At 34.4% G+C, this 26,034-nt stretch overlaps 1 protein-coding gene across 2 annotated transcripts in view; it reads left to right on the top strand.

Annotated features, from left to right (window-relative positions):
* Positions 1–26,034, top strand: part of COL4A5 (collagen type IV alpha 5 chain) — a 214,427-nt gene that overhangs the window by 152,541 nt on the left and 35,852 nt on the right. Inside the window, exons 30-37 of one of the 2 annotated variants that reach the window (XM_081125613.1) lie at positions 264–377; positions 5,668–5,835; positions 6,699–6,788; positions 7,034–7,087; positions 7,247–7,396; positions 8,821–8,919; positions 10,213–10,302; positions 10,710–10,849. In XM_081125613.1, coding sequence (XP_080981739.1) covers positions 264–377; positions 5,668–5,835; positions 6,699–6,788; positions 7,034–7,087; positions 7,247–7,396; positions 8,821–8,919; positions 10,213–10,302; positions 10,710–10,849 — 905 coding nt within the window. The remainder of the gene's footprint in view (positions 1–263; positions 378–5,667; positions 5,836–6,698; positions 6,789–7,033; positions 7,088–7,246; positions 7,397–8,820; positions 8,920–10,212; positions 10,303–10,709; positions 10,850–26,034) is intronic. The other variant, XM_081125614.1, reaches the window with a different exon arrangement.

The raw sequence follows: 26,034 nt of genomic DNA, 5'->3' as shown, positions 1-26,034 counted from the left end.
ACTGATGAGGCCAGCATTACCCTAGTATCAAAACTAAATAAAGACATTATACGGGAAAAAAGCTATAGACCAATGTCTCTCATGAACATAGATGTAAAACTCCTCAAGAAAATATTAGCAAATCAAATCCAACAACAGACTTTTACAATTTGAGTTTTTACAAAGTTGCAAAGTCAATTGCAATAGAAAAATAAGTATTTTCAATGAAGGATGCTAAATCAATTGGGCATCTAATATGCGAAATAAAACTGTATTTCTTAAAGGTGACGTTGGACCAAATGGACAACCTGGGCCAATGGGACCTCCTGGACTACCAGGAATAGGTGTTCAGGGACCACCAGGGCCACCAGGGATTCCTGGACCAGTAGGCCAACCTGGTAAGATTGGAGTAAATGTGTATTTTGTAGTAGCACTGATTGTACAGATGTTACTTAGCTCATCAACAAAGTGTAACCTATGTAACAGTCTTCCAGAAAATAGATTTGAGAGGTAACATGTCTACTCGTATAATTAATCCATGATATTTCTCCTCACTGTTCATTTAAATTTGATCTATTAACAATAATGCTATTTAATAATTGCTGTATGTTATCACAGCATATAATTGTTGAGCTAGTCAGTGTCTTGGAATCACAGACTTAAGAACATCTAGTGCTGATTATTTAAGACCTGAGTAGCTAGATGTACAGTATTATTAGACCTTGTTATATAGAACCTCTTTAACATTTCTTAACACATGAGAACTAGAGCTAACATTCTGATAAAAAAATTGGGGCATTCTCATTTTTTTTTTTTTTAATAAAATGAGTTGAATTTTCTTCTCTTGTGCCCATAAATCAGCAATAACTTTACAACTCATAAACACTCTAGACTCTTTTTTTTTTTTTAAATCCTCACCTGAGGATATGTTTTTACTGATTTTTAGAGGGAGAGGAATGGAGAAAGAGAGAAACACAGATGTGAAAGGGAAACATCAATGGGTTACCTCCTGTATGTGCCCCAAAGGGGGATTGAACCTGCAACCTAGGTATGCGCCCTGGCCAGGAATTGAACCCACAATTTTTTGGTGTATGGGACTATGCTCCAACCAACTGAGCCACCTGGCCAGGGCTAAATTCTTTTTATATGGATATGCAAAAAGCTTTTTTCCACTGGTATCCTGCTGGAAAAACATATGGTTCCTCTACATTTGCGTGAGGGATTGCTTACTTGAGTTTGTGGATTCTGAGCCATCTGTTTATGTAAATTCTTTTTATCTTAATGTAGGCAGGCACAGTCAGGGCAACTCTTGAACCAACATTATGTTATTGTAAAGCACTGTAATAATTCATAAAATTAAAGCAAATATGGAACATTTAATCATTCCTTAATTCATTTGAACACATCAGATGACAAATACATAGTTCAGATGTACATACATTGACATCGAACAAAGGAAATATATTTTCTGACCTTAAGTGGCAATATTTTGTTAGTTATTATGCTAAAAATCTAGAAATGCCAATTAGCAATATAAAAAACCTGGAAAGTAAAGTTTACTTTCCTTTATGTCTTACTTAAATATTTATTTTATTGCACATTGTTCCTTTCTTAAGACCCCTAACATGTCACTACTGATTTTAAAATTAGAAAATTTACAGTGCAACTTTGAAGTAGGCTGTTAAAAAGCAACTGCTTCAACACTCATGAAAAAACAAACATTCTAACTAGCATAACAGAGGGATCTTGAGAAAAAAAAGTTAATTTTTAGGATTGTTCATTATAGTCTTGACCTGCAGTTCCACAAAGATGGCTAAAATGAACTTATCATTTCTTGTGTTTTTTAATTTCTTTGTTTACATTTCTAGGGGTAACACTGGTTAATAAAATTATATAGGTTTCAAGTGTACAATTCTATAATACCTCATCTGTATATTGCATTGTATATTTACCACCCATAGTCAAATCTCCTTCCATCACCATGTATTTGATCCCCTTTACCATTTTCTACCTCCCCCTACTCCCTTCCCCTCTGGTAACCACCATACTGCTGTCTGTGTCTATGAGTATTTTTTGTTTGTTTGTCATGTTTATTTGTTGCTTTCAATTTTATATCCCACAGATGAGTGAAATTATATAGTTCTTGACATTTCTTTTATTTCCCCAAACTGCATGCGGCTTTGAAAGCATTTTGAATCTTAGATCACAGCTGAGCAAAAATAGACTACTTTTAATACCAATCTGAACAAAATAAAAATACATTTATACGATGTTTCATTTGTCTAATGCTCTCCTGCTCTTTTTAATTAATGGCTATATGGGTATATTGATTTATAAAGTCAGGGGGAAAAGTAATGGTGCTGAGTTTAATCTCTTTCTTCTGTGAATATGGGTGTGGACAAAAGTAGATTTACAGTTGTGAGTACTCGTAATAGAGTTTATACTTGTATTATCATTTATTATATTTATTATTATTATAATTCACCTACTTTTGCCCCTGCTGCATGTACTTTGCCATAGAATTCAAGATCTTAACTAATATTCAACAAACAAGTGAAGTTAACAGCAACTGGCATGAAAATGTATAAAATGCATTTTTATTAATATAGAAATTTTCTCAAGTCACAATTTTTTGCCACAGAATAGGCCACATTTTATATTTGATAGGAGCCATATGTTCTCAAATTTTAAAGTAAATTTTATTAGATCACCAGGGGAGAATATTACCTTAACCCTTTCAAAAATATCCTAATTTCTATTCATCCAACTCAATAACAGAGTGATCAACAAGGTTATTACTAATATCTTGATACCTCTGCTTATACTGCATAGCTGAAATTCTAACTACCAATTTTTAAAATAAGTTTATTTAATATGCTTACTGTGTTTCATTTTGTAATAAAAAACTTAATGGAAAGTGTTTTGTATTGTCATCTCTCCAGAGTAAAATGTTCCCATTATGCTTTTCAGTCTTCTCTTTTGACTTGTTTTCTGCTATTATTTAATTAAGTTTTACTATTCATCATTCTCTTTTCCAAGGCAGGCTCTACAGTTTAATGCATGTTTATAAATTAAGAACCTGTTGAATATCAGCTCTTCATTTGACAGCAGGGAAATAAAAGAAAAAAATGCCAAGGGACAAAAAACAAAGTGCTTTTTCATTTCATGCATAAATAGAAGTTTTGGATTCTTGTTATTTGACTTGGCCATTAGCTAGAAGATTACTGCTGTAATGAATCTTTCTAGAGGTCACTTAAATATACTCAGTTCCATGCCTACAAATTTGTTATAGTGCTTGCCCAGTCTCAAGTTCATCACAACTAATGGGAATCAAAGAAACAAAGATTTATTAATGTCATTTTCATAGAGGAAGAACAGTACATTACAGTTTTTAAATGTTATTGCCTATAAAAACCCCTGGGCTCTGTGTGTGTCTGTGTGTGTGTGTGTGTGTACGTGTGTAAACTTCTCACAGATAATGAATGTCTTTGAAATTTTCCTTTTTATCTATTAACTGGTTCCATTTGGCTACCAATAAATTTAGAGCACCTATACAGCCCTAATGTACTTACCCTCCATAGATATATCCATATAATTTCTGTTATTGTATTAGGAGATTCAGCAGGGCTTTTGAAGTTATCTGACTTTCTTAATCCTAATTATAGCAGAATGACTATTCCTGGCAGTATTCATAGAACAGATCAATGCTGTTAAAAGTACATCATAGTATTTTTTTTTTTTACTACTACAAATAAGAACAATAAAGGAAGAAATGTTGCCTTGTACATGTAGGTTGTTTAATCATAGTCATCCACTAATAATTATTGAGTTCTTTGTCCCTAACCTGTTATGGTATAAAATCAAATTAATTTTTAAATTCTAACTAACCTTAGAAGCTTAAATTCCAAATGATTATTCAAAGCAATAGAAGACCAGAGATTAGCAAAAGTGTAAAGCTGATCATCTTCAAAGAGTATTACATTTTGTGAATATAAATATTTTATTTTGTCTCTATTAGCAAATACATTTGATTTCTAGAATATGCTATATCTAACCTAATATCTAAAATAAGTTTCTTTATGCATTACTAATATATTATAGTTACAAATCAATATCTAATAACTTATATTTGTAAACATTTTCATTCTAATCTTTACATGATTAGTTTTGTTTCCTAACCCAATGAATCATTTGTAACTTGCTTCTTCTTTGGGTTGTTCATCTTGCTGCTAAACTGTAACACTCTGCCTCTTGAACTTCAGATCTACTAGGTACTATAGTTTTTTCTCAAAAGTCTTATCTTAAAATTAAAGCTTTAAACATAAAAATCAAACAAGATTTCTTCAGACTTAAGTCTTTGGTTTCCTATTATTATTTTGTAGAATTGTTCTCTTGGAACATATTTCAAAGGACAAATAAGATATCTTGAAAACTCAGCTATTAACAATTACTTGGGCTATAACAACAAGCAATGATCCATATACTGCTACAGTAGTGCTCATTATTAGGTATTTCATCATACTTCACAAAAATAATAATATAAAATCTCTCTCCCTTTTATAGTACTATACTATAAAATGGCAGCATTGGAAACATCACCACTGTACAAATTAAAAGGAATTCTCTAATTTTCAAAGTGAATTTTATCATTTTAAGGACATGCTGGTATATAACATCAAACAGATCTTAAAATTCCAGCCTCTTGCTCTGTTATAAAAATAATTGCCTATGAATCTTCAACAATTAAATTATATCTTATTGTTGAAGGGTCACTTGGAATGGTCACCTGCTCAGCTCTCACCTTCTAGTCAGTTATGGCATATTCCCATTTAACAGACAAGAACCAACAATGTTAAGTGACTCACTAAGTCACATAACTGATAGATATTGGAGTGGGAACCTGCACTATATTTGTAGTGTAATATTTTTCCTTACACATATTCTTTTTAACTACCTTGTTTTTTGAAGTAGTTCTGTCTCCCAGAAACTTACTAAGATTATATATTTTTGCAGTGTCATATCTTTTCTTGTAAAATTCTGACTGGAATATTGAGAAACAAAACAACAACAAAATCTAATAATAAATTTTCAAACATATACAAAGCCAAAATAAAGTCAAAAAGATGTGTGTAACTGACTTACTCAGTAATCACTTTTATTGATTATAGAAATATATCCCAATAATTTATAATGCCTTAGAGCAGTGAAATCCAAGGGCCAGTGTTGAGTCATAAACTCTTTACCAGTCTACATTGGAATTAGATTCCAAAGAAATTATAAGTAAGCATTTAGAAACTTTTATTGCAATTTGACAGTGTAAATTCTATTTGTTTAATATAATAACCAAAAGTTAAGCTTATACATTTTGTTTGTCTTTGGATTTTTATGATTTTTTTTTTAGTAATTTTGTTGTATTTTGTAAAAAATATTAGCCCATAATGGACCAGGAATTAAGAAAAGATTGATCTTTCACCAGAAATAATTTGAGAAGTACTTTCTTAGAGAAATATACTTGAAAATCCTAGTTTGATTGTTAGGTCATTTTGTTTTCATAATTTCAAAAATATCACTAACATACTGTTAGGTTTGTTACATATCAGATTCCATCACTTGTTTGCTAGGAAAATAACCATATATTTCTCTTAAAATTACTTCAATACTCGTTGACATTGGTGTTGTCTTAACTAGGCTCGCCTGGGATACCAGGAGAGAAGGGGGACCCAGGGCCTCCTGGGTTTGATATTCCAGGACCCCCTGGTGAGAGAGGCAGTCCAGGGATCCCTGGAGCACCTGGTCCTGTGGGACCCCCGGGATCACCAGGGCTTCCAGGAAAAGCAGGAACCCCTGGATTTCCAGGTAATTTGTTTAAAGTTTCTTTGGTTTGGATTCAGGAAATTAAAACTGATATGACTGTAGTATATTATCCTCTTGTACTTTTCTGGATTGACACTATTCCTTAATGAAAAATGTTGAAATGTCTTTGATTGCAGGGAACTGACTTTGTTATTTGCATTATACTTTCTCTGTGAGAATTCCAGTTAATCATTGCTATATAACAAATGGCCCCAAAATGTAATGGTTTAAATCAGCCATTTTATTTTGCTCAAGATTTTGCTGGTCAGGAATTATAAGATGGCTTAATGAGGTCATTGAACTCTGCTTCACATGGCACCAGCTGGAGTGGTTGGGGGTGAAGGATTTACTTCCAAATGGCAATTCTTGGGACCTGAGTATTCCTTGGCCTTTTTACATGGTATCTCATTACCCATAGTGCCTCCTCACATGGGCTGGGCTCCTCATAACCCTTATTTTCAGGGCTGCTGATTTTCAAAGGAGAGAATTCCCCAAACCAAAAGTGAGTGTTAAAGAGCCCCAAGTGGAAGCTGCAAGACTTCTTATGACCTAACCTTGGGAGTCATACAGTGTCAGTCAGGGGTAAACCACAGAGTCAGCCCAAATTCAAGGGGAGAAGGCTACACAGTGATGTGTATACTGAGACATGTGGTTCATTGGTGAGCCATCTTTGGAGACTGACTACCACAATGAGTCTTTATTCATGGCTATTGACAATAGTGGCCACTAAGGTTACAACAGTTGGAAAGGGGTAAAACTTAGTGCTTTCTCTCCAAATCTCAGTAGTGTTCCAGTTGGCATATTACAGCATATCTTTTATCTTTCCAAGGTCAAGGAAAGGTAAAAGTTACTTATTTTCTCCAAAGGTACCAAAGGTGAAATGGGTATGATGGGACCTCCAGGCCCACCAGGACCTTTGGGAATTCCTGGCAGGAGTGGTGTTCCTGGTCTCAAAGGTAATATTCAGAGTTTGCTGGCAGATGCATATGAGAGACAATTAAACATTGCTTTATTTCAATACAGAATATTTTTATTTGACTATTTAAAATGAGCAATAGTTACTTGTACTTTGTTTCTATGTGATATGGCATTTAAATAGGTCCTGTTTTCAATTTGGTGGCATGCTTAGTTTGGATACTTTGAAATATGGTAAATAATGAAATATAAGAATTAAATTTTGATTTTATTTACCTCTCTATAGTTGTCAAAGAATCCCAGAAGAAAGAGGGATTATCATGTGAGGGTAACAATATATGTGAGTTCGAGTTACTCATAGACAATAACCACAGTGCATAAGTGTTTAGGGTGACCAGTGGCTTACCCAAATATGGAGCATATGAATAATATTTATATGCATTGATCCTCGATGGATAAATCTGAAATGTTGTATCTTCCCCACACATGTTGGTTTTAGGTGATGATGGTTTGCAGGGTCAGCCAGGACTTCCTGGCCCTATAGGAGAAAAAGGTGGTAAAGGAGAACCTGGCCTTCCTGGTCCTCCTGGACCAATGGATCCAGATCTGCTGGGCTCAAAAGGAGAGAAGGGGGAGCCTGGTTTACCAGGTGAGTGAATGTAAATATGTTCATTAATGTATTCATTAATACATTTTCAGGTATATCTGAAGTTCAGTTTTTAATATCATGAAAAGTGACTTGTAGTTCTGGATTCACCAACAAAAGGTACTTAGGTGCATCAAATTTTTGTAATGAAAACTAATTTTCACTTGATTTTTACTATTTCACTGAACTAATTTTGTTTGAGTATTTTCTTTTCAGTTTATCCGTCACAAACTAGAAGGTTTTAAAGCAGACTTAGGCAGTCACCTTCAGGCCTTCCAAAAAGTATTATAGGGTGTAGTTGAGAGAAAAAGATAAATAGCCAGAATCACTTTGAAAACAGATTGCAGTGTTTGAGAAATTTGCTAGTCCCTAAATTTTTTCCTCCTGAAACCGAATGGGGATGAGTGGTACGTTGTTGCCCTACAATATTTTGATATCCATATCATGCTCGGCTTTTAAATGCAGTTCACTGTTATTCTACCTTGGCAGAATAAACAAGTACTGGACTATGAACAGTCAAGGTCAGACCTGGGGGAGGTCACTGAATGTAGATCTAGGGAGCAACTGTGTTTTTATAGTCATTTTATTAGAACCAAATAAAGTATGACGTACTATAACATTTTTTCAAAATAAAAATTTATTCTTTTTCTAAAAGTATAACATTCATAGCAATGCATCAGAAAATATGATTAAGTACAAATTAATAAAATGTTTACAATCCACTCTACATGGACTAGCCTTTCAAACAACAAGGAACTTGAAAACAAGCTTGGTCTATTTGTAGCTTGTATTAAAGTTTTTGGCTCTTTTTGTGTTGTAACCATTAATATTGTCAGTCCATGTGTGCATGTGAGTGTGTGTTTGGGTATATGGGTACACAGATGTTATAAATTTCCTTATGAGCAGGACTTGGTGGGGGTTTTATTCCTCAAAAATGTGTTTAAGGCATTACTATAATTTTGTGTATAGTCACAGACGATTCAGAGCCACCTAATTATTTATTTCCAAAATGCCCTATCTTTCTTGAATTACTCTTTGCAAGACGTCTCTTTCATTTTATGCCTTCTGTAAAATAGATAGTAAAGACTCTATACTTGCCTCTAATACAGGGTTATTAAAAATAGTTAGAGAATGTAAGAAATAGCCTAGAGATAATCTGCCCCAAATTCTTCATGTTACAGTGTAAGAGAATGAAGCCCAAAGAGGAAAGTGAGTTAATTGTTGAATGCTCTGAATTACTAATGGTAGCTAAATATAAAGTGGAGGATATTAGTATGAATTCAGTACTATTGGTTCATACTGTGTCTCAATATCACTGATTCCTGTATTTCTCATAGTTCAGAATATCAGTAGTTTGTTTTGCCAAATTAATTTAATGGATTAATGATATCAGACTAACTTGTCTCTCTTTTATTCATCCTTGGAAGGTATTCCTGGAGTTTCAGGGCCAAAAGGTTACCAGGGTTTGCCTGGAGACCCAGGGCAACCTGGACTGACTGGACAACCTGGATTGCCAGGACCACCAGGTAGGTATGATACACTATCTGTAGCAATTGGATAGGTGATCCTGAACCCTGAAAAATTAATTATGTATTTGATTTTGGATCTGGTCATGACAATATACTTGAGTAGCTACTGAGACATGGAGTTCTCCTTTAGCAAAAATGTTGCCATTTGGCCCAAGTATCAACAGACAAGATTTGTAGGGTGTTTTGAGTTGCTATTTTTTTTTTTTTCCTTTTTGTGGTAGTAGCAGAGTTACACAGAATCAGAAGTATATCCAAGTAAGATGCTGGGTTTTATTTACATAAATTGCAGCATATATAAATAAGACAATTATCTGGTAGGAGCCTGAAGAATTCACCTTTTTTAGCTCATTGCCTTCAGACAGGGTCAATTATTAAACCATGTTAAACATATAGTTTTAAAAATAGATGCTGATTCTATTTTTTAAAGTTTCAAGGGATGAAAATTTCACTACCTACCTTGGTAGTCAGTTACAGCATTAATCACCCTCTCACAGTCAACATGGGTTTTTTTCTTATCTCTAATAAAGCTCTTTCTTGCTGCTTTAAGCCATTTTCTTTTACTTGGTCCCCTAATGAATAAAGAGGATCTGGTCCATCTTTGCAAGAACCCTTGATGTCAGTTATTCTGCTTTAGACTCTGCACTACATTGCCTTGATGTAGTTGGAAAGGGAAATTATCTTCCTTTCTATCCTTCACGTCTTCTGCTTTCTCTTCCTCAAGTTGGAAGTAATTGTGAAAGAAAATAAAATCTAAGAAAAAATGTTTAAGGCAACATTGGAGTCTTTAGAGCTCAAGCACCTAAGCTCTAGGAAGAATATGTAAGTAGAGCAGCCATGACTGTTGAAGATGAGAGTCCAGAACCTCTCACATAGTCAGAATCTAGATGGGAAAGCCATTTCTGAATATTTTAAAGTCAGACTCATTATATTGGATTCATCTATGATAAATTCAGTAAAGGGTAGTTATACACATACAACAAATAGGACTTCAGGTGTTTGGAATAGTTTTATGGCAAGAAACAAGGTGTCCTGGTAAAAGTTTTGCATTTTAAAAATAAATTTGTATTAGGAGACCTCTATTACTGTGATTATAGTGTAATATGTTTCGAAGAAGATTTCTTAGATACCTCTTGACGGTTTTATGCTGAGTTAAGTCTTTGGAACATGGTCATGTATTAAGATTTGATCCATCCAATTCCATGCTTCCATTTTAATTATTACCCATTCCAGGAAACCAGGAAACCTCAATATTGCTGACTTGTCTTCATTTTACCAATTTGACATTTCTAGGTCCCAAGGGTAACCCTGGTCTCCCTGGGGAGCCTGGACTTATGGGACCACCTGGACTTAAAGGAAACATAGGTGATATGGGTTTTCCAGGTGAGTGATGAAATCTCCCAAGTATTTAGATCCACTAATGGAAGGGTTCACTATCTTTGTTATCAGAAAAGAGATTGGTAATGATAGAATCAAACTGAGACAATATCTAAGGTAATTAGTGAGCAAAGCTATTTCATTATACAAATATTTGAACTGGGAATTAAGGGACAGTGCTTTAGAAATCTTAAAAGTAAAAATTTACAAACTTATACATTTTTGCCAGCTCTACCCCTTTCACTTAAACTTCCTATAAAATAGGCTTTTATATAATCCCAGTTGTAAAGGTCATTACTATATAACAGAATTTGCAGAATTATTTTGAAAATTCTTTTTGTTTGGTCATATGCATCATAGGCCACAAATAAAAGGTATTTTGTAAAATATTGCATGTTGCATGTTTTCAACAGGCCCTCAGGGTGCGAAAGGGTCCCCTGGTACTCCTGGAGTTCCTGGACAACCTGGCTCCCCAGGATTACCTGGGCAGAAAGGAGAAAAAGGTGATCCAGGTGTTTCAGGCATTGGTCTTCCAGGTCTTCCTGGCACAAAGGTAATCCTACTCTAGACATATGCCTGAGCAAATGATTTTTCTTTAATACTGTGCTTATTCCTAATTCTTCATTAAATAAATTATAGACTGGCATGGCATATTCTGGGCAAAAAAAGTCGTTCTTTCTCTTTTTTCTTATATTATAAGGGAATATGTTTTAGAGTTTTCAGCCAGTCCAAAAAAGGGGGAAACTTCTTTTTTTGTTTTGTTTTGTTTTTTTGTTTTTAATTTAAATACAACTGACTACCATAAGTGTTCTATAGCATAACAGAAATTATAGATAAATGTACACACATATCAGAGACTTGGCTTGAAGAACCAAAGAGATGACTCTAGGTGCATGCATGAAGATGTCAATGGGCAACAGTGGGGGAGGAGAAGAAAAACAGGAAAGAAAGAACAAAGATCTTCCAAGACGGTCTTCAAAGACAACGCAAGGCCTTCTCAGAAACTGTTCTCTGGAGTTTTATGTCAAAGTCCATTTCAAAATGACTGATGTTTTTCATGCCTAGGAGACTTTGGGGTCCTCAGCTGGACAGAGGTGGGTCTGGGCGGGTTGGAGGATCAGGCGTGCCAGGGGAAAGGATTTGATCCAAATCAGAGATCATCTCCAGGGCTTCCTTACATTTCTTGGTAAGCACATCTTCTCTGGTTGTCATGGTGAACATCCTTCTGGTTACCTCAGATGCCAGGTCCTTGTAGAGGAGGCTCAGGTTGTTGTCGGCGTGGCTCTTCTGAGCCATGGCCTTACACTCAGAGGACTCGAGGAATTTAGATTCAATCCACCCGTGAGTCTTTTGATGCCAGATCCGCTGTCTAGTACCCCTTCCACACCTCGGCTCATGGTCTTGTAAAGAAATGCCCTTATGACAGACTGTGCCCACATTTCAGTTACTCCACCTCCTTAACAAAGGAAAAGACTAAATCACCCAAGGGGGGAAACTTCTGATTTTCCTCCCTCTATCTTAATCTTAATTTCTTTGTATGTTTCAGTAAACCAAAGGCATATTTGGTTTTCTGCTTTTGGTTTTCTTTTCCCTTTTTAGTGATAGGGTTGTTGCTCTTTGTCCAATTATTATTATTAACAATGTGAAGAAGACTTATAAACAAAGTAACTTAGGCAATTATAGAAGTGGATTAGTATTCTTAACTGCATATCTGAGGTAAAACAGTTTGCCATATCCCTCTATGTCTCTAGTCAATGAGAAAACTTTGGTAATGTTTCTCAAGTAATCAAATTTAGAACTTGTTTTAGAATCATGGACTCAAATATTTGATAACTGCTTAAATCTATGTAAAAAGAGAATAACTTATTGATTTGTAGAAGCACCTTATAACTCACAAAGTTGCATCCATTGTCTACTATATATATTGCAAACGTTTGTTCCCAGTCAGTTGTGTGCTTTATAACATTATTTAATCATTTAGTCAGACCTCATAGCTAGGGAGTTGTTGTTTTTTTGTTGTTGTTTTTTGTTTGTTTTTTAAATATATCTTTATTGATTTCAGAGAGAGGAAAGGAGAAGGAGAGAGAGAGATAGAAACATCAGTGATGAGAGAGTCATTGATTGGCTGCAGCCCACAACCCGGGCATGTGCCCTGACCGGAAATCGAACCCCGATCGCCTGGATCCTAGCTCAACCTCTGAGCCATGCCTGGCTGGGCTAGGGAGTTTTTGAAGAGGAATTGTGTTACTCAACTTCCCTGGAATTAGTGAAAATTCCCATTGAGATAAGAATTTACTGAATTATATTTTTAAAATAATTTCTTTTTAATAGTGTACAAAGACTGCAATTTGATTGACCAATGGGTCAATTTGTTGTAATATGTAGATTAACAGTGTAAATTTAATTGAAATGAATCTTAATTTTTGTTTAATTTAAGATTTACCCATAAAACTTGATTACATATTTTATTAAAAATAGTAATACAGACATATCAAGGGTAAAAATGAAAATAGCCTTCATTAAATATCTTCTTTATTCAATTCCCCTCTCCATAGAGATCTACAGTTAATAGTTGATGTGTGGATTTCAGTCCCTTAATACACACACACATACACACACACACATATATATATATACATATAAAATTTTGGTTTTTCTACATACTGTATTTATGTAGAGTCATAGAATAGAAACTTCTGTATGTTGCTTTATTGCTTATATCTTTTAATCTTTCTTTTTTCAATATCTCATAAACAACTTTCTTTGTCATTGTACATTTTTAATTACATTATTTTTAATGACTATGATATTCCATTGTTGTTGAAAATTATATAGTAATGAACATATTTACACATATCTGTGTACACATGTACTATTATTTATAAAACTGTATAATACCTAAAAGTGAAATTGCTGGGCCAAAAGATAAGTGCATTTAAATTTTTGCCTTAAGTTTTTATATTAATAGTAAGAAAAGCACTTGATTTCAAAATTCAATCAAACAGTATTTAATGGTATAAATGAGAAGTCTTTCACGCATTTACATACCCCAAATATACAGTTACTTACCAAGGTAACCACTTTTAGTAGTTCTTCATGTACTTTGTCCAGAAAAGGGTTTTTTATGTGTGTGTATATATGTGTGTGTGTGTGTGTGTGTATGATAGATATCTTATCATTTTAAGACTCAATTTTTACATTTAAAAATCTCTGATATTGAGGAGTATCTCACACTGAAAAGCACCTGATAATTATAATTGGAAGCATTTTTTTTTAATGTTATTGATACATGAAATGATGCTGCATCTTCCAAACGTATGTATCTTTTATTTACAGACATGGACTTAGCTATCGTAACTTAGTAAATCTTATCTAACTTCCTTGTCAGCCCTTAAATATATACTTCATTATCTTTCACTATTATATGGTATTTTTGTGTGAGTCAACCATAAATAATTTAACTTATTATGACTACTGAAATTGTTCCTATATTTTCATGATTACAAACCTATGTTGCATATGATATTATTCTTATCCATATCGTACATATATATTGTAAGATTGTTTGGTAAATATTGTCACAGAATAAATTCTGAGCAGGATTGCTAGAACCCAGCATATATATGCCTTTTTAATACTGATAGTTACTGGCAAATTTTCCTGTTATATAGCTCTATCACTTGATCAGTCTAAGAAATTTTCTATTTTCTCCTCATTTTATAAATATTGGGTTTTATCAGTCTTTCTAATTTTGTCTATCTGATGGGTGAGAAGTAGTGTATCATTGTTTAAAGTTGAATTTTCCTGATTACATGTGAGATTTCCTATGTTTATATCTTCTCTGCAAATTGTTTGTTCATACTCTGCCTCATTTATTGAGGACAGGATTTGGCTATATATTTCCTACTGATTTGTAGAAGTACTTTATAAATGACAAAGATGCATCCATTATTTATTATATGTGTTGCAAATAGTTTCTTCCGGTAAGTTGTTTGTCTTATTGTTTACTGTGCCTTTTATTATGTAGAAGTTTAAAATTTTTACATAGGTAAATTTTGTATTCTTTCATTATTGAAAAAAATTTCTATTGAATATGTACAATGCACCAGGTACTTTTTAGGTGCTGGAGATAGAGCATGAATGAAATAAACTCACTGTCTCTGTGGAGCTTACATCTAGTCAATAAACAAAATAAGTAATTTTATAGTATGTTAGAAGGTATGACAAAAATAAAATGAAGCTTGGGAATAGGAATTGCTGAGAACTGTTACATTTTGAACTAGGGTAGTAAGGAAAAAAGCTTCTCTGGTTACAGCTGATCAAGTGACCTTAGTAAGTGAGGGAATCATTCAAATACTCTGAGGTGTGAGTACACCTGCCATGTTTGAGGAACACAAACGAAGCTAGTGTGGATTAAGCAGAGTGAGTGAGGATGGGAGATCAGATTGGTAATTTTGATGTGGTTTTGGGAGAAGGCTAGTACCATGTTTACCTATGCTACCATCTTGACCAGAAGTCCATAACATTCTTTTAATATGGCATAATGTTTCTAAACTCCATTAATCTTTATTAAAATCTAATCATACTACTGATTCTAAGCAATCTCTATCCTAATCCAAGATTGCATTTTTGCTGAAATTGACAAGATCCTAAAATTCATATGAAAATATATGGGACCCAGAATAATCAAAACAGTCTTGAAAATAAAAGAATGAATTTGGAGGACTCACTCTTCTAGGTTTCAAAACTTATTATAAAACTACAGCAGTCCAAACTGTGTAATACTGGCATAGGATAGACATAAGGATCGATGGAATAGATTAGAGTACAAAAATAAATCCATACATTTTTGGTCAATTGATTTTTCAACAAAGGCGCTAAGATAATTTGAAGAGTAAAGAAAAATCTTTTTAACAAATGATGCTAGACCAAGAGGATATCTATATGCAAATGAATTAATTTGCACCCCTTAACTCATATCATATACCAAAATTAACCCATAGTGGATAATTGACCTAAATATGAGAGCTAAAACTATTAAAATCTTAGAAGAAAACATGACTAAATCTTCCTGACCTTGGGTTAGGTTAATGATTTCTTAGATATGACACAAAAAGCACAAATAACCAAAGGAAAATATAAATTGGAATATATTAATTTTTAAAAATGTTGCGTTGCAAACTAAACATCAAGAAAGTAAAAAGACAACCCACAGAAACGGAGAAAATATTTGCAAATCGTATATCAGAGATTTGTATTCAGAATATATAAAGTACTCATATTCAATAAGAAAGCAAATAAACCAGTTTTTAAATTGGACAATGTTAGTTTAACATAACAGACATATATATAACATTCCATCCTACAAGAGCAGAGTATACACATATATATATTTTTTAGGGAACATGAAACATTCCCCAGAATTAACCATATATTAGACAAAGCTCTACAAAAAAATTGAAGAGGAGGGAACACTTCCAAATTTATTCTATGATGCCAGCATTTTCCTGATTCCAAAGCCAGACAAAGATACTATAAGAAAACTACAGACCAATATTCCTTATGTATAATGATGCGATTTTTTTCAACAAAATACTAGTATATCAAATTCAAAGCATATTATAAGAATTATATACCATCATCAAGTGAGATTTATTCCTGGAGTGCAAAGATGGTTCAACATTCAAAAATTATTAATGCAATATATCACATTAAGAGAATGAAAGGAAAAACTCACATGGCCATTACAATTGAAGAAGAAAAAGCATTTGGAAAAATTCAACACCCTTTTATGATAATTTTTTTTAAAAGTCCGTCTGGTGTTGCTTAGTGGTTGAGTGTCTACTCATGAACCAGGAGGTCATGGTCTGATTCCCAGTCAGGACTCATGCCTGAGTTTCAGGCTCGATCCCCAATATGAGGCATGCAGGAGGCAGCCGATCGATGATCCTCTCTCATCTTTGAGGTTTCTATCTCTCTCACCCTCTCCCTTCCTCTCTCCGAAATCAATAAAAACATATTAAGAAAAACAAACAATAAACACTCACCAGGCCCTGGCTGGGTAGCTCAGTTGGTTGGAGTGTCATACCATACAGGAAAATGTTGCAGGTTTGATTCCCAGTCAGGGCACTTACCTAAGTTGCATGTTCAGTTCCCTTTCAGGGTGTGTACGGGAGGCAACCAATCAATGTTTCTGTCTTACATCAATGTTTCTCTCTCCTCCCCCCTTTCCTCCCTCTAAAATCAATAAACATATCCTCGGGTGAGGATTAAAAAAAGAAACACTAACCAAACTAGTAACAGTAGGAAACTACATGAACATAGTTAAGGCCTTGTAAGAAAAACCCACAGGTAATATCATACTCAATAGCAAAAAGACTGAAAGCTTTTACTCTAAGATCAGGAAAAAAGCAAGGGCGAAACATGCTTGTCACATATATTAAACATAGTACTGGAAGTCTTAGCCAGAACAATTATGCAAAAAAATTAATTTCTCACTGAAATTTGGTCCTATTCAAAAACACCCTAGGAGACTTTTGCACCATGGCTAATATAAATCCCGCTCTTCTGCAGGATTTGAAACCAGACCCATCTACGTGACCCCATGTTCCTTTACCAGCTAGGCTATTGATGCAAGAAGGGTTATTATTGGAAATACAACCACAGCAAAATTATTGGACCAGTAAAATATTATAGTGTTTTATGTATTAATTCTGTAAACCCAAAGTAGAAAGAAATGTGGGCAATTTTAACCCAGTGACATTTTCTAAGTATGGATATTTTGGACAGGACCAAACTTCAAGAACCTTTTGTTATGGACCAAATGTCTCCATGGACGTTTTAGACAGAAATAAATATCTACTGACCCTGTGGAAAACAGTATGGAGGGTCTCAAAAATTAAAAATAGAACTACCATATGATTCAGCAATTTCACTTCTGGATATTTATAAGAAAAAAAACAAAAATACTAACTTGAAAAGATAAATGCACTCCAACGTTCACTGCAACATTTTTTACAATAGACAAGTTATGAAAGCAAATTAAATGTCAACTGATGGATGAATGGATAAAGAAAATGATATAATCATATATTGTGTGTGTATATATATATATACATTATTCAGCCATAAAAATGAGGAGAATCTTTCCATTTGAGAGAACATAGATGAATGTTGAGGGCATTGTTCTAAGTGAAATAAGTCAGAGAAAGACAAATACCATGTGATCCCACTTATATGTGGAATCTAAAATGAATAAATAAATAAACAAGATGAAAACAACAAGCAAAAACAAGCTGATGGATATACCGAAAGATTAACAGTTGCCAAAAGTGGGGAGGGGGCAGTGGGGGTTGGGCAAAATGGATGAAGGGAATTAAAAAGCACAGATTCATAGGTACAGAGAACAGAGTGATGGTTGTCAGAGGGGAGGGGGTTTGGGGAACTGGGTGAAAAAGGGGAAGGGATTAAGAAGTACAAATTTGGTAGTTACAAAATAGTTACGAAGATGTAAAGTACAGCATAGGGAATACAGTCAATAATATTGTAATAACTATGTATGGTGCCTGGTGGGTACTTGAAATATCAGGGGAACACTTTGTAAAGCATATGATTCTCTAACTTCTGTGCTATACACCTGAAACTAAAATAAAATAATATTGAAAGTAAACTGTAATTGAAGAATAAAGTTTAGAAATTAAAAACTTCTAGCTATAAAATAAGTAAGTCATGGGATGTAATGTACAGCATGGTGACCACAGTTAATAATACTCTTTTATATAATGAAAGTTGATAAAAGAGTGACTCTTAAGTGTTTTCATCACAAGGACAAAAAGTTTTATAACTATATAAGGTGATAGATGTTAACTAGATTTATTGTGGTGATCATTTTGCAAATATATACAAATAATGAATCATTATGTTGTAGATCTGAATATATGTTATATGTCAGTTATAAAACCCTGAGGAACAAATGTACATAACTGTGGTTTAAGTGTATTCAAGTCATGTCTACCTTTTGCTAGAAATGTAAATAGATTATAATTTCCCTTTTTCAGAGTGATTTACAGGATTCCTGGCCAGTTTGTTGATCCTCTGTGTGCTGTCTTTTTTATCTCTTCTTGCTTACCTTTTTTGAAGCTCATTTTTTCTGACAGCATATATGGATAAAACCTAAACTAGTAAATTTAATGCTTTTCAGAAACCCTGGTAAAATATTCAGTGTTGTTACAGTTTACTTGCTTTGAAGGATTATGGCCATATGGTAGTGAGAACTGTATTAGAGAACACGTGCTGATTGAAATTATAGATTGGGGTTATTTGTAGAACTTAACATATTTTATCAGAGTTTGTCTACTACCTTTCAGGTTTACCATTAGTAGAATATCTGAATTTTTTTCTTGTATTTTATTTTGGCATATAAATGTAATTGGTTCATAAATAACAAGAAAAATCACAATATTTTATTCAAAGCTTTTCTGTGTAAGTAACTTAAGATGGAACCAATTCAATACAAAATTTAATTGTATACCTATTATGTGTGTAAATATGAGCAGACATTTGATTTATAAAGGTTTAGAAATATATATAAATATATAGTTTTATATTTACATCCCAAGACTCAATTGTTTTGTTTATTTATTTAAATTTATATTTATTGTTGAAAATGTTACAGTCGTCCCCTTTTTCCCCATTGAAATCTTCCACCCTGCACCCACTTCGTCCCCAGGCCTTCACCATACTATTGTCTGTGTCCATGGGTTATGCATATATACATATAATTTTTTTGGTTAATCTCTCCCCATCCACCCACCCACCCCCACCTTCCTTCCAAGATTCCTCAGTCTGTTTCATGCTTCTATGTGACTCAATCTATTTTGTTCATCAGCTTATTATGTTCTTTAGATTCCACATATAAGTGAGATCATGTGATGTTTGTCTTTCTCTGCCTGGCTTATTTTTCTTAGCATAATATTCTCCAGGTTCATCCATACTGTCCCAAACAGTATGAGATCCTTCTTTACAGCTGCATAGCATTCCATGGTGTAAATGTCCCACAACTTTTTTAGCCACTCATCTCCTGATGGGCACTTGGGCTGTTTCCAGATCTTAGCTTTTGTAAATTGCACTGCCATGGACATAGGGGTGCATATATCCTTTCTGACTACCATTTCAGGATTCTTAGGATATATTCCTAGAAGTGGGATCACTGAGTCAAAAGGTGGTTCCATTTTTAATTATTTGAGGAATCTCTATACTGTTTTCCATAGTGGCCACACCAGTCTGCATTCCCACCAGCAGTGTACCAGGGTTCCCCATTCTCCACATCCTCACCAGCACATGTCATTGGTTGATTTGTTGATGGTAGCCATTCTGACACAAGTGAAAGGATACCTCATTGTGGTTTTAATTTGCATCTCTATGAAGATGAATGATGGTGAGCATTTTTTCATATATCTCTTGACCATCAATATGTCCTCTTTGGGGAATTGTCTATTCAGGTCCTTTGCCCATTATTTAATTGAGATGCTTGTCCACCTCTTGTTGAGTTGTATGTGTTCTTTGTACACTTTGGAAATTAGCCCCTTATCAGATTCATCCTTGGCAAATGTGTTCTCCCATACCATGGGATTCCTTTGTACTTTGAGGATGATTTCTTTTGCTGTGCAGAAGCTTTTTAATTTGATGTAGTCCCATTTGTTTATTTTTTCTTTTGTTTATCTTGCCCTAGGGGATGTATCAGTGAAAATTCCACAACATGAGATATCTGTGACTTTACTCCCTATGTTTTCTTCCAGAACTTTTATGGTTTTGTGACTTATATTTAAGTCTTTTATCCATTTTGAATTTATTCTTATGTATGGAGTAAGTTGGTGATCTATTTTCATTTTTTTGCATGTACCTGTTCAATTTTCCCAACATTATTTATTGAAGTGACTGTCTTTACTCCATTGTATGCTCTTGCCTCCTTTGTCAAATATCAACTGACCATAATGGTGTGGGCCTATTTCTGAGGTATCTGTTTTGTTCCATTGATCTATATGTCTGTTGTTCTACCAATACCAGGCTATTTTGATTACAATGGCTTTGTAGTATAGTTTGATATCCGGTAAAGTGATCCCTTCAACTCTGTTCTTTCTCAAAATTGCTACAGCTATTTGGGGTCTTTTTGGGTTCCATATAAGTCTTTGGAATATTTGCTATAGCTCTGTGAAATATGCTGTTGTTATTTTAATAGGAATTGCATTAAATCTATACATTTTTTTGGATAGTATGGACATTTTAATGATATTAACTCTTCCAATCCATGAACATGGTATATTCAAAGACTTGTTTCTATCTTCCTCTCTTTCTTTTTTCAGTTTCCTATAGTTTTCTGAGTACAAGTCATTTATATCCTTGGTTAAGTTTATTCCTAGGTATCTTATTTTATTAGTTGCAATGGTAAATGGTATTGTTTTTTTAGTTTCTCATCTGAGAGTTCATTGCTGGTGTATAAAAATGCCTTCTATTTTTGGATGTTAATTTTGTATCCAGCTACCTTGCCAAATTCATTTATCAAATCTAGTAGTACTTTGGTGATGTCTTTAGGGTTTTCTATGTACAATATTATGTCATCTGCAAATAATGACAGTTTTACTTCCTCCTTTCCAATTTGGATACCTTTATATTTTCCTCCTGTCTGATGGCTGTGGCAAGGAATTACAGTACTATGTTGAGTAAGAGTGATGAAAGCGAACATCCTTGTCTTGTTCCTGTTTTTAAGGGAAATTGTTTTAGTTTTTGACCATTGAGTATGATGTTGGCTGTAGGTTTGCCATATATGGCCTTTATTGTGTTGAGGTATGTTCCCTCTATTCCCACTTTGCTGAGCACTTTTATCAAAAATGGGTGCTTGATTTTGTCAAATGCTTTTTCTGCATCTATTGATATGATCATATGATATTTGTCCATCATTTTGTTTATGTGATGTATCACATTCATTGATTTGTGGATATTATACCAGCTTTGCATTCTTGTAATAAATCCCGTTTGGTCATGGTGTATCATCTTTTTAATATATTGCTGAATCCAATTTGCTAGTATTTTGTTGAGGATTTTGGCATCTATGTTCTTTCTTTGTAGTGTCTTTATCTGGTTTTGGGATTAGGATGATGCTGGCCTCATAAAAGGAGCTTGGCAAATGCACAACTAAAATTCCAGGAAACAAGAGGTATTTTACAAAATATCTTCACAGTAACAATGAAAATAACTCACGTGAAAATAGAACTGGGAGAGTGAAGGGAGAATGAAAATTCAAGAGGAGGGAAAACTCCCAAACTTTTTATGAGGCAAGCATCATCCTAATCTCAAAACCAGATAAAGACACTACAAAGAAGGAAAATTACAGGCCAATATCCCTGATGAACATAGATACTAAAATCCTCACTAAGATACTAGCAAACCGGATCCAGCAATACATTAAAAAGATCATACATCATGACCAAGTGGGATTTATTCTGGGGATGCAAGGCCGGTACAACATCCGCAAATCAATAAATGTGATACATCACATAAACAAAATGAAGGACAAAAATCATATGATCATATCAATAGATGCAGAAAAAGCATTCGACAAAATCCAGCACCCATTTCTGATAAAAACTCTCAGCAAAGTGGGAATAGTGGGATCATACCTGAACATAATAAAGGCCATATATGACAGACCTACAGCCAACATCATACTCAATGGGCAAAAACTAAAACCATTTCCATTAAAAACCGGAACAAGACAGGGATGTCCACTTTCACCACTCTTATTCAACATAGTACTGGAAGTCCTTGCCATAGCCATCAGACAGGAAGAAAACATAAAAGGTATTCAAATTGGAAAGGAGGAAGTAAAACTGTCATTATTTGCAGAAGACATGATACTGTACATAGAAAACCCTAGAGACTCCATCAAAGTACTACTAGATTTGATAAACGAATTTGGCAAGGTAGTTGGATACAAAATCAATATCCGGAAATAAGTAGCATTCTTATACACCAATAATGAACTTTCAGAGAGAGAAACTAAAAAAGCAATACCATTTACCATCGCAACTAAAAAAATAAGATACCTAGGAATAAACTTAACCAAGGATGTAAAAGACCTGTACTCAGAAAACTACATGACACTGAAAAAAGAAAGAGAGGAAGATTTAAACAAGTGGAAGAAGATACCATGCTCATGCATTGGAAGAATTAATATCATTAAAATGTCTATACTACCCAAACCAATTTATAAATTTAATGCAATTCCTATGAAAATACCAACAGCATATTTCACAGACCTAGAACAAGCATTTCGAAAATTTATATGGAACCAAAAAAGACCCCAAATAGCTGCAGCCATCTTGAGAAAAAAGAATGGAGTGGGAGGGAGCACATTACCAGACTTCAAACTGTATTACAAAGCGACTGTAATCAAAACGGCCTGATATTGGTACAACAACAGGCATATATAGATCAATGGAACAGAATAGAGACCCCAGAAATAGACCCATGCCATTATAGTCAGTTAATATTTTACAAAGGAGGCAAGAGTATCCGATGGAGTAAGGACAATCTCTTCAATAAGTGGTGCTGGGAAAATTTGACAGATCCATGCAAAAGAATGAAACTAGACCACCAACTTTCTCCATACACAAAAATAAACTCAAAATGGATAAAAGACTTAAATGTAAGTCATGAAACCATAAAAATCCTGGAAGAAAACATAGGCAGTAAAGTCACAGATATCCCACGTAGTGGACTTTTCACTGATACATCCCCTAGGGCAAGAGAAATAAGGGAAAAAATAAACATATGGGACTACATCAAACTAAAAAGCTTCTGCACAGCAAAAGAAAACAGCCTCAAAGTACAAAGGAACCCTGCAGTTTGGGAGAACACATTTGCCAAGGATGAATCTGATAAGGGGCCAATTTCCAAAGTGTACAAAGAACTCATTGCACTCAGCAAGAGAAAGACAAATAACCCAATTAAGAAATGGGCAAAGGACTTAAATAGACACTTCTCCAAAGAGGACATACGGATGGCCAAGAGACATGAGAAAATGCTTGACGTCGCTAATCATCAGAGAGATGCAAATTAAAACCACAATGAGGTACCGCTTCACACCTGTCAGAATGGCTGCCATCAACAAATCAACAAACGACATGTGCTGGTGAGGGTGTGGAGAAAGGGGAACCCTAGTACACTGCTGGTGGGAATGCAGACTGGTGCAGCCACTATGGAAAATGGTATGGAGATTCCTCAAAAAATTAAAAATGGAACTGCCGTTTGACCCAGTGATTCCGCTCCTAGGAATGTATCCTAAGAATCCTGAAACATTCATCAGAAAGGATTTATGCACCCCTATGTTCATAGCAGCACAGTTTACAATAGCTAAGATCTGGAAACAGCCCAAGTGCCCATCAGTAGATGAGTGGATTAAAAAGCTGTGGGACATTTACACCATGGAATACTACGCAGCTGTAAAGAAGAAGAATCTCATACCCTTTGGGACAGTATGGATGGTCCTGGAAAATATTATGCTAAGTGAAATAAGCCAGGCAGCGAAAGAAAAATATCACATGATCTCGTTTATACGTGGAATCTAAAGAACTTAATAAACTGATGAGCAGAATAGATTCAATGACGTGGAAGCATAGTTGAGACTGAGGAAATGTCATAAGGATGGAGGGGGGCGGGGGGAGAGAGTGGAGGGGGAGAGAGTACCCAAAGAATTTATATGCATATATGCACAACCCAAGGACATGGACAATGGTGGGGAGAGTGAGTGGGGAAGGGGAAGGAACGGGGGGGGGGGGAATGGGTCATTGGGGAGAAAAAGGGACATCTGTAATACTTTAAACAAAAATAAAAATTATAAAAAGTTAAAAAAATAAATAAAAGGAGCTTGGGAATTTTCTCACTTCTTGAATTTTCTGGAATAGTTTGAGGAGAATAAGTTTTAATTCTACTTTGAATGTTTAGTAAAACTCACCTCTAAATCCATCTGATCCAGGACTTTTGTTTGCTGGGAGTTTTTTGGTTACTGCTTCAATTTCATTATCTCTTTATTGGCCTATTCAGACTTTCTGATTCTTCCTGATTCAGCTTTGGAAGATTGTATGTTTTTAGGTATTCATCCATTTCATCCATGTTGTCCAGTTTGTTGACGTATAGTTGCTCATAGTATTTTCTTACAATGCTTTATATTTCTGTTGGGTCAGTTGTTTTATCTCCTCTTTAATTTCTGATTTTATTTAGTTGGGTCCTCTTTCTTTGTTTCTTGGTGAGTCTGGCTGAAGGTGCAACAATCTTACTATCTTTCCAAAGAACCAGCTCTTGGTATCATTGATCTTTTATATTGTTTTCGTAGTCTCTATGTCATTAATTTCTACTCTGATCTTTATTATTTCCTTCCTTCTACTTCCCAGGGGCTTTTCTTGCTGTTTGCTTTCTAATTCTTTTAGTGGTTGTGTTAGATGGTTTAGTAGAGCTTTTTCTTGTTTCTTGAGTTATGCCTGTACTCCTATGCACTTTCCTCTTAGGACTGCTTTCGTTGTGTCCCATAGATTTGGAGTTGTTTGTTCATTTTCATTATTTTCCAGTTAGTGTTTGTTTTCTCCTTGATAACCCATTCATTGTTTAATAACATCCTATTTAGCCTCCATGTGTTTGAATATTTTTGATTTTTTATAGTGGTTTACATTTTTAGTTTCATACCATTGTGATCTGACAGTATGTTTGTTATGATTTCAGTCTTCTTGAACATGTAGAGATTTGTTTTGTGCACTAACATGTGGTCTGTTTTTGAGAATGTTCTATGTACACTTGAGGAGAATGTTTATTCTGCTGCTTTGGGATGAAATGTTCTGTAAATGTCAATTAAATCCAGTAGATCTAGTGTATCATTTAAGGTTTCTCTTTCCTTGTTGATTTTTTTGTCTTGATGATCTGTCCAATGATGACAGTGGGGTGTTAAAGATCCCCACTATGATTGTGTTGCTGTCAATCTCCCCCTTAAAGTTCACCAAGAATTTTTTAATATATTTATGTGCTCCTATATTGGGTGCATATATACTTATAAGGGATATTTCTTTCTGTTGGATCAATCTCTTTAATATTATGTAGTGACTTTCTTTGTCTCTTGTTGTGCTCTTTATTTTGAAGTCTATGTTGTCAGAAATAAGTATTACTACTCCAGCTTTTTAAAATTTATTTCCATTTGCATGGAATATTTTTTTCCATCCCTTCACTTTCAGTCTGTGTGAATCTTTTGCTCTTAGGTGAGTCTCTTGCAGACAGCATATATGTGTGTGATGTTTTCTTATCCTTTCTTCTACAATATGTCTTTTGATTGGAGTGTTTAATCCATTTACATTTAAGGTTATTGTTGATATATACTTATTTAATGCCATTTTTTCCCTTTATGCTGATATACCTTTCTTTCAGTAGTACTTCCTCCTCTTGAAGCAGTCCTTTTAGCATTTCTTGCAATGCTGTTTTGGTGGTACTGAACTCCTTTAACCTTCTTTTGTCTGGGAAGCTCCTTATTTCACCTTCAATTTTAAATGATAGCCTTGTTGGATAAAGCTGTCTTGGTTGCAGGTTCTTGCTTTTCATTTCTTAAATACCTTCATGCCACTCCCTTCTGGCCTGAAGTGTTTCTGTTGAGAAATCTGCTGTCAGCCTTATGGGAGTTCCCTTGTAGTTCACTGCTTTTCT

This window comes from Miniopterus schreibersii, assembly GCF_964146895.1.
Source record: "Miniopterus schreibersii genome assembly, chromosome: X".
Lineage (NCBI taxonomy): Eukaryota > Metazoa > Chordata > Mammalia > Chiroptera > Miniopteridae > Miniopterus > Miniopterus schreibersii.
The sequence above is the reverse complement of the archived record's forward strand: the minus strand, read 5'-3'. Positions and strand labels throughout refer to the sequence as shown.